The following is a 14,409-nucleotide window of genomic DNA, read 5'->3' on the forward strand; positions in this document are numbered from 1 at the left end:
GAAAGGGAAAGAAGAAAGGTTGGGGAGATCAGTTGCGATTTGTTGTGATCGGGGAGGGGGCTCGGGGCAAATAAATTTAGACGTGGTTTAATTCTAATTCCATAACGGTGGTTTACACATTATATAATTTTTTCTCATTTTTTAGTAAATTATATTTTGTATGCGTTTGTTTGTAAAATGACAAATTCCTAAATTTAAAGCCAGGCAAGAAATATGCTTCTTGAGATGCCTACATGTCAGGGCCCGCAGAACGGCGGGGATCTGGAGCCTCCAGCTCCCCCCTCCCCCACATACACCTTTTTTGAAGAAGGAGTATATTCAAGAGAAATATAAAGAAAGAGAGCAAGAAAGAAAGAATAGTTAACTGCCAGTGTCACAACAAAATAAGGTATCAAAAAATGCTCATCTGACCGTAATTAAACGCCTAAAACCCCTGCGCTTCCGGGGGTTCTGCCCCCTGGACCTCGCCTAGGGCCCTAAGGCGGACCACTGGATGCTAATCAGACGGTAACTTAATGCCTAAAAACCCTGAGCATCAGGGGGGTTCCGCCCGCTGGACCTTACGCCAATCAGTTTCCTGCCTGTGTCACAAATAAGGTATACAAATATGTTCATCTGACCGTAATCATTTATTAATGCCTAAAACCCCTGAGATTCAAGGGTTTCCGCACCCTCGACCCCACCAGGGCACTAAGGCGGGCCCCTGCATGCGTATCTGACAGTAATTTATTGCCTTAAACCCCTGAGTTTCCGGGGGCGGACAAGGTATCAAAATATGTTCATCTGACCGCAGGCGCGTAGCCAGGGCCCCCCCCCCCCCCCAAAAAAAAAAAAAAAAAAAAAAAAAAAAACGCCGGCCAAAAAAAGAGAGGAAAGAAAAGGAAGAGGACGTACGAAGAAAAAGGAGCAGACACAAAACATATTTGAAATTCAGACAAGGATTAAGAGTCGAGAACGGTACAAAGAATCATCATCTTTCTCTAATAATTTAATGAAACGTAAAAGCTTTCGCGCTTTGCGCGGGAGGGGAAAACTGAATTCAGACAAGGATTAAGAGTCGAGAACGGTACAAAGAATCATCATCTTTCTCTAATAATTTAATGAAACGTAAAAGCTTTCGCGCTTTGCGCGGGAGGGGAAAACTGAATTCAAACGAGGATTAAGAGTCGAGAACAGTACAACACATCGTCTTCTTTGTCTAATGATTTAGTTAAACGTAAAAACTTCCGCGCTTTGCGCGGGAGGGCGCGGGGGGGGGGGGGGGGGTAAACTGAATTCAGACGAGGAATATTTTCGAGAACGGTACAACAAATCCTCTTCTTTCTCCTAATGATTTAATGAAACGTAAAAGCTTCCGCGTATCGCGCGGGAGTGGGGGGGGGGGAACTGAATTAAGACGAGGATTATTTTCGAGAACGGTACAACGAATCGTCTTCTCTCTCCTAATGATTTAATGAAACGTAAAAGCTTCCGCGCTTCACGCTTCAGGGTGTAAACAAAATTTCCGCAGTTTTTTTTTTTATTTGCACACACTTCGCTGTATCTTTTATCACACATTGTACATACATTCTGCACTGTACTTAACCACAGGGTTGAATCCAGCTGGCGGCGGGGGTGGGGGCCCAATTCGTGAAAAAATATTTAGCGGTGAATAATTGGGGGGGGGGGGGGGGAGGTAGTCAGCACGACAAAAGAAAAATTGAGCAACAACAACAACACTTAAAAACAAAAAAAATAACGTAATACCTCCCCCCACTCCTTTTCTTTTTGGGCCAGGGGAGGGGGCCCGCCCCCCCCCCCCTTTAACCACCACTGTCTAACCATTACAACAATACTAGGCGGTGGCCGGTACTGCAACTGAAGAAGAAGAAGAAGAAGAAGAAGAAGAAGAAGAAGAAGAAGAAGAAGAAGAAGAAGAAGATGACGATTAACGAGAAAATACCTCTTTTGGAACTTTTTGATAGAACTGACGGATTCCCGCACGAAAAGTTTTTTCCGATTTCTATTTTTCTCCCTCCCCTCCCCTTGATCCTATCCCCGTACCCTGACTAAGAGCGCCTCGAGACAGCCGATGGGAGATATTTCAATGAAAATAATGTTATTCATTGTCATTTACGTCAGTTATGTTTGTTTGTTGTTGTTATTTTCAGTGATCATAGAGTCAACGGAGGAAGCGCCGACCAAGCCTACGACGAGCCCTACGACTACGATGACGAAACGCTCAGACACAACGACTTCTCAAAACACCACTACCTCTGGTATGTCTAGGCAATGGTACCATGGAAGTGACGTCATGCATCTGATTATTATCATAATGGGTCTAGCCACTATATCCCCCTTCTCTCTTTCTCTCTCTCTCTCTCTCTCTCTCTCAGTCTTTAACTGACTCTATTGTTCTTTCCGTTCCTGTCACGGGCTTCGCTAAATTGTTATCAAGGGGGGGGGGGGAATGACCGTCTATTTCTTATTTTGTTCTAGTCTTGTTTTTCTTCGTTCTTCTTTCATTAGCGTCGCTAAAACACTTGATAAGGGGGCACTGCCCGTCAATTTTAGTATTTTATCTTTTTGCCTACAGGTTAACGACAACGTTCTTCTTGTTCTTCTCCCCTCTTTGCATGGCTCCTTCGTCGAATCATTTGATCATTTTTTAATTTTTTTAATTCCATTCAGAGTCGGTGACAGCAAAAACCAGAACAAAGTCCGAGCCGAGCACTACGGCCACGATGACGGAAAGGTCAGACGCAACGACATCGCAAGCAACCCCAACCTCCAGTAAGAGAAACATTAACATGACGTCCTGTATTTTTTAAAATAATGAGTCTAGCCACTATAACCCCCTTCTCTTTTTCTCTCTCTCTCGCATTCTCTCTCACTCTTCCTCTCTGTCTCTCTGTCTCACTCTCTCTCTCTTAGTCTTTATCTGATTTTTTAAAAGTCCTTTCCTATCGCTGGTGTCGGTAAAACATTTTTTAAAGGGGAAGTGACCGTCTAATTCTTTTTTCCTCGAGTTTAACAGCAGTTAAATGATTTGGCAAAATAAGACCCTTCGACTTTGTCAAAGCACCACTAAATCCAGTGTCCTGCTATACCTCATAAAATAAATAAACTGTTAAAGTTTATTTTAAAAAAATGTTCTTCGTTTTGGCCATCTATTCCTGTTGAGGTTTCATTCCTAATATTATGCCTTTGAACGTATGACTTCATTTTTGTATAAACGTTTCAGAGTCAGTGGAATCATCAACTACGGACGCGACGACCAAGGCAACGACTAGCTCTAGGACCACGGTGTCAGACACAACAAAATCGCAAGAAACCACCCCCTCCGGTAAGTAAGAGAGAAAATGAAATGATGTTATGCATTTGATTATATATGTTTAGCCACTTCCCCTAATCCACCCCCCTCTCTCTCTCTCTCTCCCTCTCTCTGTCTTTCTCTCTCTCTCTGTCTCTGTCTCTGTCTCTCTGTCTCTCTATCTCTCTGTGTTTCTTTCTTTCTATGTCTGTCTGTCTGTCTCTGTCTGTCTGTCTCCCTCTCTCTCCCCCCCCCCCCTCCTCCCCTCCTCTTTCATTCATAAAAATAAATATAACTGTAAGAAATAACATTGTGAATTTGCCAAAATCTGTAATGGTGAGCAAAGTATCTTTACATATTGATTATTAAAGCTTTAATTTTGTTCATGTCTTTGCATCTTTTTAAGTAACATTATTTTCGTTATCATTATTATTATTATTATATTCATCATATCATCGTCATTATATTATCTATATTTCTTTAAATATTTCAGTTACGACCCAAATAATCACTATGTTTACTTTCTTCAAATTGAGTAATTTACATATTGTATTTTCATCTTTTTAAGCATGCTCATCTTCTCCGATGGAATATGAATTCGGCGGGTCGTTCTACAATTTCAGCACTTGCAAGATCGATCAAGCTTCTGCGGTTTTAGCTTGTTCCCAATACGGATCCCATCTGGTCTTCATCGAGTCGCAGGAGGAAGAGGACTTCATCGCGCGGAGTCTTCAGCACAGATGGGACTACTGGATCGGGCTGACCGGCTCGAGTCTTAGTGAGGCAAAGTGGCTAGATGGATCGAATCTTACGTATAGCAATTTTGAAAGTGAATCGTTCAATGATAATGGAAACTGTTTTCGAATTATGGTTTGGTATCAAAATGTGGCTGATCGTTTGGATCTTTGGCAGGATAAGGATTGCTCCATACAATTAAGATTCATATGCGAGAAAGAAGTGGGGATATAAAAATTGGATTGGTTTCTTTCAATTGTTCATACCACCTGGTTGCACCACTGATTGCATCTGAACACCTAGATGGAGGCAAGTGAATACCCCCCCCCCCCCCTCCCACCAAAAAATACCAAAAAAATATACAGATCTTTAGGAATGTCGATTTTTTTTTTTTTTTTTGTAGTTCCATGCATTTATTTTTACACGAAGAGCACTTTAAAAAAAGAGTGTTAATAAGTGTTTAGTTATGATGTTTAAAAGACAGAGCACTTTTCATCTTTACATTCAAGCAATTTAAAAATAATCATATTGATGATGAGCATTAGTGGTGGTTTGTTCTTTTTGTGCTTTATAGAATCTCATTTTTATTGCCAAGAGACTTTTTTCAAACTTCATAGAAAAATAATAGTTAGTACTTCATGAATTGATGAAACGTCAAAGATATTTGATTACGACATAAAAGTGCAGTTTGTGTGGTAAAGTATTTATAGGGTCTATGATACAAATATACATATACTTACTTTTTTTAAATTTTAATTGTGGTAATTGGTGACCCCAAAAAGCTGACCGTACCCCCCCCCCCCCCCATGAAAGAAATATTGATCGGCCAAATTTTCAAATGTTGGGACCCCCAAAAAATATATATATGTCCTCTTACAGTCAATACTTTATCTTCCAAACTTAAGGTAAAACAAGAGATAATATAATGTAAGAAGCTCAGTTTATAAATCATTAACTATTTATACACTGCGTCCCATAACAAATTAAACTCGAAAACAAATAGATCTTGTGAATATTTACGACGTGTATAATAGGATTCCTTTTTCCATAGAGTAGAAGTGTAATGCTTTCCTATGATACATTGATTAAATCTAAACACCCTTCACTGAGCAACATTGTTTTGAAAATGCCATATTAACTTCCACTTGTGCCAGATTTGTGTGAAAGAGTAAAACCGTTAGTATTGTGGAAATATTGTCGATGGTGAGGGTACGAGGGTATATTTTAGTTCGTGAATGGGTATTTGTAATGAACAGTGTTTTTGCAATTTCAAAACTGCCATAGGTTTTTAAAAGAGCAAGTTAAACGATATTTAAAAAAACAAGAAACAATTTGATGGGCGCTTTATATTTTGATAATAATATTAATCGTACGAGTATTGTTGATTTTATTATTATTATCATTATTATCACAATTATTGTTATTATTATCATGACTATTGCTAGGACTGTTATTTTCCAAACTAATGATAATATTTGCCGTTAGTAAAGCTGATGTAAAAGTTAATCTGGAAACAATGGTGTTGCCCCTTTTACAGGATGATTTATTATCTAAAGTTATTGAAATAGTAGCATTAGTGAATAAATGTTTGTTTGACGTGCAATAATCTATTTTCAGTTTGTATCTTGTCAATTGTTTTTGTTTGAGTAAGAAGAAGAGAGATACACAGCACATAGGAAAGAGTGGAGAGGAGAAATTGAGAGAAGTTGTAAAGAAAGAAATATATAATTTAGTGAGAGAACTCGAAAGGAAGAGGTAAAGAGTGAGAGGATGTGAGGAGATATTGATTTAAAGTGAGAGAAATTTGTCATGAAAGAGATGTATGATATAGTGATATAATTTGAAAGGAAGACTCAGATAAAGATTACAAGAATAAGCGAAGGTGGTAAAGGGAGCGAATTGTTTAATGAAAGGGAGTGAGATCATTTAAAAGAGAGGAAAACAAAAGAGTGAGAGAATATCTTTTAAGACATAGAAATACAAAAAGGTAAATGGATTTGAATGGAAGGAGATGATGAAAGGAGAGACATTTTTAATTATGTATTTTAAAAATGATAATAAGCGGTATAAATGATTGAGAGAATTTAAATAGACGTGATGTACATATAAACTGAGAGAATGTGCGGATAAAAAAAATGAAATTAGAAAACTTCTTTTATCACGTTTTATACAACCCATCATCGGGAAAGGGTGATTAGTATTTTCTACTATGAACGGAAAGAAGCTTATACCTACGATTAGACTTAGTGAACAGCGCCTCCTATTGGCGAAGTCCCGCAGCATAATAATAAAGGGAATATGAAAAAAACATGGAGCGTTATCAATCAGGCTCTTGGTAAGCAGAATAAAAAATCTGTTATTAAATGTATTTAATGTAATGCAAAAAAAATTACAACTGATATGGAAATTTGTAATATATTGAATGAACATTTTGTAAACATCGGTCATAACTTGAACCTTTCTTTTTCTTCGTGCAATAATAATTTTAAAAATTATGTAATTCAAAATGATCAACTGCATTTTTTAAACCTATTACTAGTAAAGAAATTATAGATATTGTAGACAAACTTAAGCCTAATTCTAGTACAGGTTATGATGAAATAGATATTAAAGTAGTAAAACCGATTATACATAAGATAAGTGCACATCTCAGTGAAATATTCAACCAGTGCCTTAAATGTGGAGAATTTCCTACATCGTTAAAGATAGCTCGTGTAATACCCATTTTTAAAAGTGGTCCACCAGAAGTGATGTCTAATTATCGTCCAATTTCTGTTTTACCTGTTTTTTCCAAAATTTTTGAAAGGTGTATTTATACCAGACTTTTACATTTTATTACAAAGTGCAATATTATAAACAATAACCAGTATGGATTTAGAGCAGGACACTCAACATCTTCAGCTTTGATAGATTTTGTTCATAAAGTGGGAAGTGCAATAGATAATGAAGAAACAACAATTGGCTTATTTCTTGATCTCACTAAAGCGTTTGACACGCTTGACCATAGTATTTTGTTGGATAAATTGTATATGTATGGAATTAGGGGTATAACATTGAAAATATTAAAAAAATTATTTATCAAATCGAAAACAATTTGTTGCATTAAATAAAAATAAATCACAGTTACAGCTAATTAAATGTGGAGTGCCACAAGGTTCCATTCTTGGACCACTTTTATTTATTTTGTATATAAATGATATTGTCAATGCTTCAAAAATTTTAAAATGTATTCTGTTTGCAGATGACACCAGTATTTTCCTTTCACACAAAAACAAACATACTCTTGAAACTACATTTAATATTGAGATTGGATTAATTGTTCAATGGTTTTACGCTAATAAACTTTCCATTAATGAAAAGAAAACCAATTTTATGATTTTTACCAAAAAGAAACTAAATATAGACTCAATAACAATCAAACTAGAAAATGCAAACATTCAGAGAGTTTCTTCAGCAAAGTTTTTGGGTGTTATTATCGATGATAAGTTCTCCTGGTCTAATCATATTGGTGTCATCTGCAACAAATTATCTAAAAGTATTGGTGTCATGTACAGATTGAAATCTCTCCCTAAAATTATACTCAAAATGATATACTATGCAATTGTGTACCCTTACTTACATTATGCTATTATTGTATGGGGCAATGCTGCATTAATTTATCAAGATAGACTGTTTAAATTACAAAAACGTGCATTAAGAATTATTAATCATTCTTCTTTTCTTGCCCATACCAATCCAATATTTTACTCATTAAACATGTTGCAATATAGGGATGTATATTTATTACAAGTAGGTGTTCTTATGTATTTATGTCACCACAATCTTATCCCTGATTCTATTTCCAAATTGTTTATTTTAAACTGTAATGTTCATAGTTATAATACTAGAAATGCTAAACAATTTCACTTGCCATTGACTCGTACAGTACTAAACCAAAAAATAATTATTTTCCAAGGACCCTTTTTATGGAACACTCTTCCCCATTATATTCATATATCTGTTAGTGTAAATGTTTTTAAACGTAGGTATAAGAAATTTCTTTTAGATAAACTGCAATAATCATTTAAGTTCAAGACATATTTTATTTGTTTGTTGTATGTATGTTTGTTGTCTTGATTTGAGTATAGTATAATGTTTAGTAACGGATATATTTCATATTTGTTTATTATAAAAAAGGGTCAACCTTTATATAAGGATTATCTTTTTCCTTTCAGGTTGCAACCTATTCAGTTTACTTTATGTCCAAATGTCAAATATGTTCGTAATGTGTATTTTATGTTATATAGCTGGTTGTTATATGAAATGTTGTCTTTTTAAACTGAATGAAATAAAATTGAATTGAATTGAATTGAATTGAATGTGTTTGCCTATTGACTTATACAAACAAAATCATTAATTTTATTTATATATTTTTTATAACGAAAATCACATCAGCCTCCTTTTAAAGACCTTGACCGGAGCGTATACACAACCATACATCCACAGACGGCTAATGAAACACAAAATGCAAATACAAGAAAGAAAAAATTAAATACCCTTTCATTACTGAGAAAAATGAAAATTACAGTACAACTGCCGCCCCCTCCCAAATTTGCCTCGGTCAAGAGCCCCCGCGCCGCACGGACTTGGTTGACGTCATTCCGTGTAGACTCGAATTGTTTGCTATAATTCTTCGCCGCGCGATGTTCGAGATCTACATTGATTTTGCGTACCGTACCCTGCCCGGTTTCCGCCCGATGGGCAGTTTTTCTCAGATAACTTCTCTGAAAATGAATTATACAGGCGCTAATGTATACCAATTTGTTGCCGAAATTCTAGCAAATCTAGCTATGCCATTCTTACGCCCGAAATCATAAGCGATTGTCCGTAGCGCGCCGTCTGCGTGAGGCATTTTCCTTGCCTAATTCCGCCTAGACCCGCCCTAATTCCGCCCGATGGTGGGCGCGCATCAAAAGTATAGAAAAAGGAAACATCTCGGGTACACGTTAGGCCAAATCAAATTGCTTCCCAGTAGAATTCGATCTACATGTTATTTTGATAATTGATATTTCTTTCTTTATTTCTTCCCTTGCCTCTGTAGGCCTAATGCAAGTGCACTGTTATTTATCAGTTTCTGATCTGGAAAAACAATTTTTTACTGCCTTTGGAAAATCCTGCGACTTGTCTATGATGTTTTAATAATGTGTTCAGTCAAATCTTCAGTGTTCTATCGCTAATCGGGAGAGGGGAAGAAAAAAAAATCCACAATAACAACATTTTGTCAAAAAAAAACTACCACTATTAAAGTAAACACTTTGGAAAGAGAGTAATGGCACTTCATTTTTTTTTTTTTTTTTTTAAACTGCAAATTATTCTCGACATCTCTCAAATCTTGATTAAAAAATAAATTAGCGTATATTTTTAGGATATTGGTTGGAAAAGCATAGCATTTTCGTCATAGGAATTATCATCATCGCCGACATCGTCTTAATCATCATCATTACAATTTTAGGGTAGGCCTATGTGACGCAAATGTGGTTTCCTGTTTGATTATTTGTTCAAGACTTCAAGTTGTTGTGTTTTCTGTTTTCTAGTTGTTCTAAATTATGCAGTATTTTATGCATTCAATAATAATAGTTCTACTTGAAAGACAAAACTTTCCGAAATGATCTTGAAAACGAAGTCGTCGATTCACTTCCATGGCAAGTCAGTTTTTGCAAAGAATGTAGTAATAAACGGCAAAAAGGGGTGGTGGGGGGGGCACCACCTTCACGTTATAGCCACTTCAACAACCAAAGAGGGTTGAAAGCTAGTCTCTAAGTATTTTGCTGACATTACCGAGAACAACTAAATTCCTGCAATTTCTGCATTTTAGTGGCATCAACGTACGTAAAGGAGACCTCAGTTAAAAAAAAAAGTTTTGGATTGAAAGTAAAAGTAACATCCGAAAATTGTCCTTCTCTAAATTTGGCACTATACCCCCCACCCCCCCCCCCCCCACATTTTCTACATAATGCTACATGTTAAATTCATCCATTCATCTATTTATTTATTCAATATTCATTCGTTTTATTGCCGAGAGATATTTATGTTATGGATAGAGATGAAAAATGTTCACCTTTTATTCGCCATAAAACTTTCGCAAAACTAACAACGTAAGAATCACCTTAGCAATTTGAAAGGCCTGACAGGCGTATGCCCTTAATGTATTATTTATACTACTCTTTCGATAGCCATTCATATAGGTTTATTTCACATGAAACAACAGACTGGGATTTTAGTTTCTACCCCTATATTTATTTTATTCACAGTCAACTGAGGGAAATTTATGGCAGCGAAAATGTCATGGTTCATGTTGGTCATGTTGGTAAAATTAGATAACACACAAACAATTGAAAAAAAAATTGAAAAATAATTATAGCCTAAAGCATAGAAGTATTAAGAAAGAAGGATATAAAATTGAAGAGGGAGACTAAAAGAAAAATGGGGAAAAGGAGGGATGTAATCGAAGAAACTTGAGGGAATAAATTAAAAAAGACTATAATAAACTCGGTATATAATATAAAACAAAACCTAATCAATCCTATGCATCCATCCTGTATCGTATTATAAACAAGCACTCTTTTCGCTACAAAGCCACGACGCTGGATTAAAAGGCGACACAACATGAATACAAACTTTTTGCAAATCTATACCAACCCTGGCAACTTTTTTAAAAGCCGGACCTATTTTTTGTCATTGGGATCACTGTCGGAGAACCGAACTTCAAGCATTTCTTAATATCAATCATATCTAATTTTGTCACAAAATTTAACTTCATGACTAGTAGGCCTACATTAAATTACAAATCAATAGACCACATCGTTACCCGAAATTGTCGGTTGCTCGAACGAACGGCCAAACATCATTGCAACATTCTTCGGGGGGAGGGGGGGGGGGGGCTTCAATCCCGGCCTCCCACCTTATTCGCCTATCATAATAAGGACAATTACACCCCAGAAAACTACTCCCAAGGATAATTACCCAAAGGACAATCACCCCTCGACGACTCAAACTACGCCCAGAAAATTACCCCGATGACAATTACCCCCATCTCTGAAACTTAACCCCTATATAGGACATTGACCCCCCCCCCCCCCCGGACAACCAAGAACAATACCCCCTGTTCATTAAAGGGGAAGTCAACCCCGATAATAAGTTGGGTAATTTTTAGGGGGAGATCATTTTCAGGGTGGGGGGGGGGGGTAAAATTATTATCTATCCCAACATCGTATAAACGATGTTCACACAGGGAAAATTTTCTATAAACATGTTTAAAACTGTTGAGTTAAACACGTTTATACTAATCATCTCTAGATACGATGAATTTTAGCTGTGTGTGAAAAGGCTGCATGTTATTGCAATGACGACCTTCGTCATTGCCTTGTTTTCGTTCACATTCTGCCCAATAAATATTCTTCTTATCTTCGTCAGAAAATCGCATTCGTTTTGCACGTAGTGCTTGTTATTCCTAGTTAGGTGCTTTTCTCATGTCCATTTCCTTTCAAATTTCGTATGGTCAAGGGTGAGTTTATGTTACCCCTGGGGGCAATATGTCTTTCTACACAGCCATTCTCAATGTTTTCAAAGTAGTGGGCGTCATGATTCTCAGTATCATTATATGGCTGTATTTCTCTTTTCTTATGTACATAACAAAAGAGGAATACACCCTTGACCATTTTATTATTGTTTTGGTTTCGGCCAGGAATACAGACTGGTCAAATGGCCTAATCCATCAAAGTTATGAGTCATGTTTCGGGCTATACTGTAGGACTGGTAGGATTTCCCTGAATTCAAGTTCGGGGGGAACATGAAAGGAAGTGGACCTGTTGACCAAGGAGAATTTAATATTGTATGACCCTTCCCACTTTCTCAAACTGTTGCCCACTGGCGTACCTATGGGGGGCAGGGGGCAGAGTGCCCCCCCCCCCTGACGGGCTCCAGGGGGGAAAAAGAAAAAGGGGAAAGAAAGGAAAAGAAAGGAAAGGAAAGAAAAAGAAAAAAGGAAAAGGGAAGAAAAAAGGAAAGAAAGAGAAAAAAGGAAAAAAAGGAAAGAAAAAAGGAAGAAGAAGAGAAAAGAAAGAAAAAGGGAAAAGAAAAGGAAACGAATAAAAATGGGGAAATAAAAAAGACCATGGTCGTACGCACCAGGGGGGGGGGGGCAGTTGACCCCAGATATTTTGAAAACGTACAGTTTTTTTCCTGAAAATGTAGTGTAGGCCTATACCAAATCCTTCAATTCTACTTTTGAAAATGCAAAAGTACCCTCTTGACCAGTTCGGTCGCTCGAACTCCCTTCACTCCTTTTGCTTTTGAGATTCTTCGAAAACTTTTAACGCATCTTTCCCCCTCCCCCACCAGAAAAATATTTCGCATACGGCCCTGAAAAATTAAAACAAATGAAAATAGGAAAATATAAGTGATATAACAAATTCGAAACTCTTCGCTGGCGCGAACTGCTTGCTAGCCTATTTTGTATTAAATGTTTTCACTTGCTCGTCCCCCTGAAAAAAGAAAAGGATTAGTATTGCCTAGAATACAATTGTGCCTGCCCCGACCTGCAACCATGGCAACAATAACACACAATACAGTGCGTCCCAGAAAAAGCGAAACCGAGAAGTATCGATGTTTTATCATAACTTAATCACAACCATAATGAATGAATGATACATATTTGGAAAGCTTAGAGTCTCCTCTTTCAGTTGATGCTACTCCGATGATGCATATTTGATGCATGAGTGATTAAAAGCAATTTGAAGGAAGGAAACCAAAAAGACATTTGGCGGGCGGTATCTGAATTTCGAAGAAAAAATCACATTTCTAGAAAGTTGAGTTTCTGCCCTTTCATAATTATGACACCTCAATCAGGAAAAATGAGCGAGGAATAACAAAGTTCTGTTTGTTTAAAGAAGCCCTTACATGTTCATAATTTTTACAAACGAATTCGTTTTCACTGGCATATTGCTCTGATTGTCTCATTTTCGCTCGCGTGAACATTGCCAGCACAAACCACTGACCTCTACCTCCTGAACGGATCATCGCCCATTCCCATTCACTATACGTTACGTACTAAAAGGCTGTATTGTCTGACCGTTCATGAATATTCATGTTTTTGCTAAACTCGGCAAAATGTTTGCTTTACTAAATGGAAAAATTACGGTGGGGGGTTGGATGAAATGAACATAATGAAATAGGCAGAAGTGATCTATGATAATTCATGCGTTTTATGTTTCGTGTGCTCGACCTATAATCTTCTAATCGCTTGGTAAACTGAGTCCAAAGTTAGACTTGTTTCACATGTGTATTATAGGCAATGACGAGCTTGCAACCTATTTTGAAAAATTACGGTGGGTGAACTTTCAAAAGTCAATGAGACATGAGTGCTCAAATGAAAGAGCTAGTGATAACGTACGTCGGGGTGGATGTGCTTTTCGTTTAAACAAAAAATGAATTTTTAACGATTTTTAAAAAAAACGTCCATAGGCTAACATGTTAAGCTGCTGGCGCTGACCATGCTCTGACGATAGGGGGCGTCGTGAAATGAGACTAAACGGAGCCATATGGTGCCTGCCGTAGCAAAAAGCAGATTTGACAAAAGACTTAACTTCGTTTCGTTGACAATCAGCCATGCATGAAGACTCTCGTCTACGGCTGATTGTCAATGAAACGGAGTTAAGTCTTTTGTTAATTTCGTTTATTGATACGGCAGGCAACCAGTGAAAACGAATTCGTTTAATAAAATTATGGAAATGCAAGCACTACTTTAAACAAACAGAACTTTGTCATTCCTCGCTCATTTTTCCTGATTGAGGTGTCATATAAAAGGGCAGAAACTCAACTTTCTAGAAATGTGAATTTTTTTCTCGAAATCTAGATACCGCCCGCCAAATGTCTTTCATATGGCTCCGTTTAGTCTCATTTCACAACGCCCCCTATCGTCAGAGCATGGTCAGATTCAGCAGCCTAACATGATGGACGTTTTTTTTAAAAAATCGTTAAAAATTCATTTTTTGTTTAAACGAAAAGCACATCCACCCCGACGTACGTTATCACTAGCTCTTTCATTGGAGCCCTCATGTCTAATTGACTTTTGAAAGTTCACCCACCGTAATTTTTCAAAATAGGTTGCAAGCTCGTCATTGCCTATAAAACACATGTGAAACAAGTCTAACTTTGGACTCAGTTTACCAAGCGATTTGAAGATTATAGGTCGAGCACACGAAACATAAAAAGCATGAATTATCATAGATCACTTCTGCCTATTTCGTTTTGTCCATTTCATCCAACCCCCCACCGTAATTTTTCCATTTAGTAAAAGCAAACATTTTGCCGAGTTTAGCAAAAACATGAATATTCATGAACGG

The 14,409-nt window shown here is 37.1% G+C and overlaps 1 protein-coding gene across 1 annotated transcript; it reads left to right on the top strand.

Moving 5' to 3' along the window:
- The first annotated feature begins 2,155 nt into the window (after positions 1–2,155).
- Positions 2,156–4,345, top strand: LOC115923330 (C-type lectin domain family 4 member E-like). The gene is made up of 4 exons (XM_030983789.1): positions 2,156–2,258; positions 2,671–2,772; positions 3,224–3,325; positions 3,861–4,345. Exons 1-4 carry the CDS (start codon positions 2,210–2,212, stop codon positions 4,259–4,261), a joined length of 654 nt encoding a protein of 217 aa, XP_030839649.1. The 5' UTR covers positions 2,156–2,209; the 3' UTR covers positions 4,262–4,345.
- The last annotated feature ends 10,064 nt before the right edge of the window (positions 4,346–14,409 follow it).

The sequence above is a fragment of the Strongylocentrotus purpuratus genome, unplaced genomic scaffold, assembly GCF_000002235.5.
Source record: "Strongylocentrotus purpuratus isolate Spur 01 unplaced genomic scaffold, Spur_5.0 spur5_scaffold_13, whole genome shotgun sequence".
NCBI classification, from domain to species: Eukaryota; Metazoa; Echinodermata; class Echinoidea; order Camarodonta; family Strongylocentrotidae; genus Strongylocentrotus; species Strongylocentrotus purpuratus.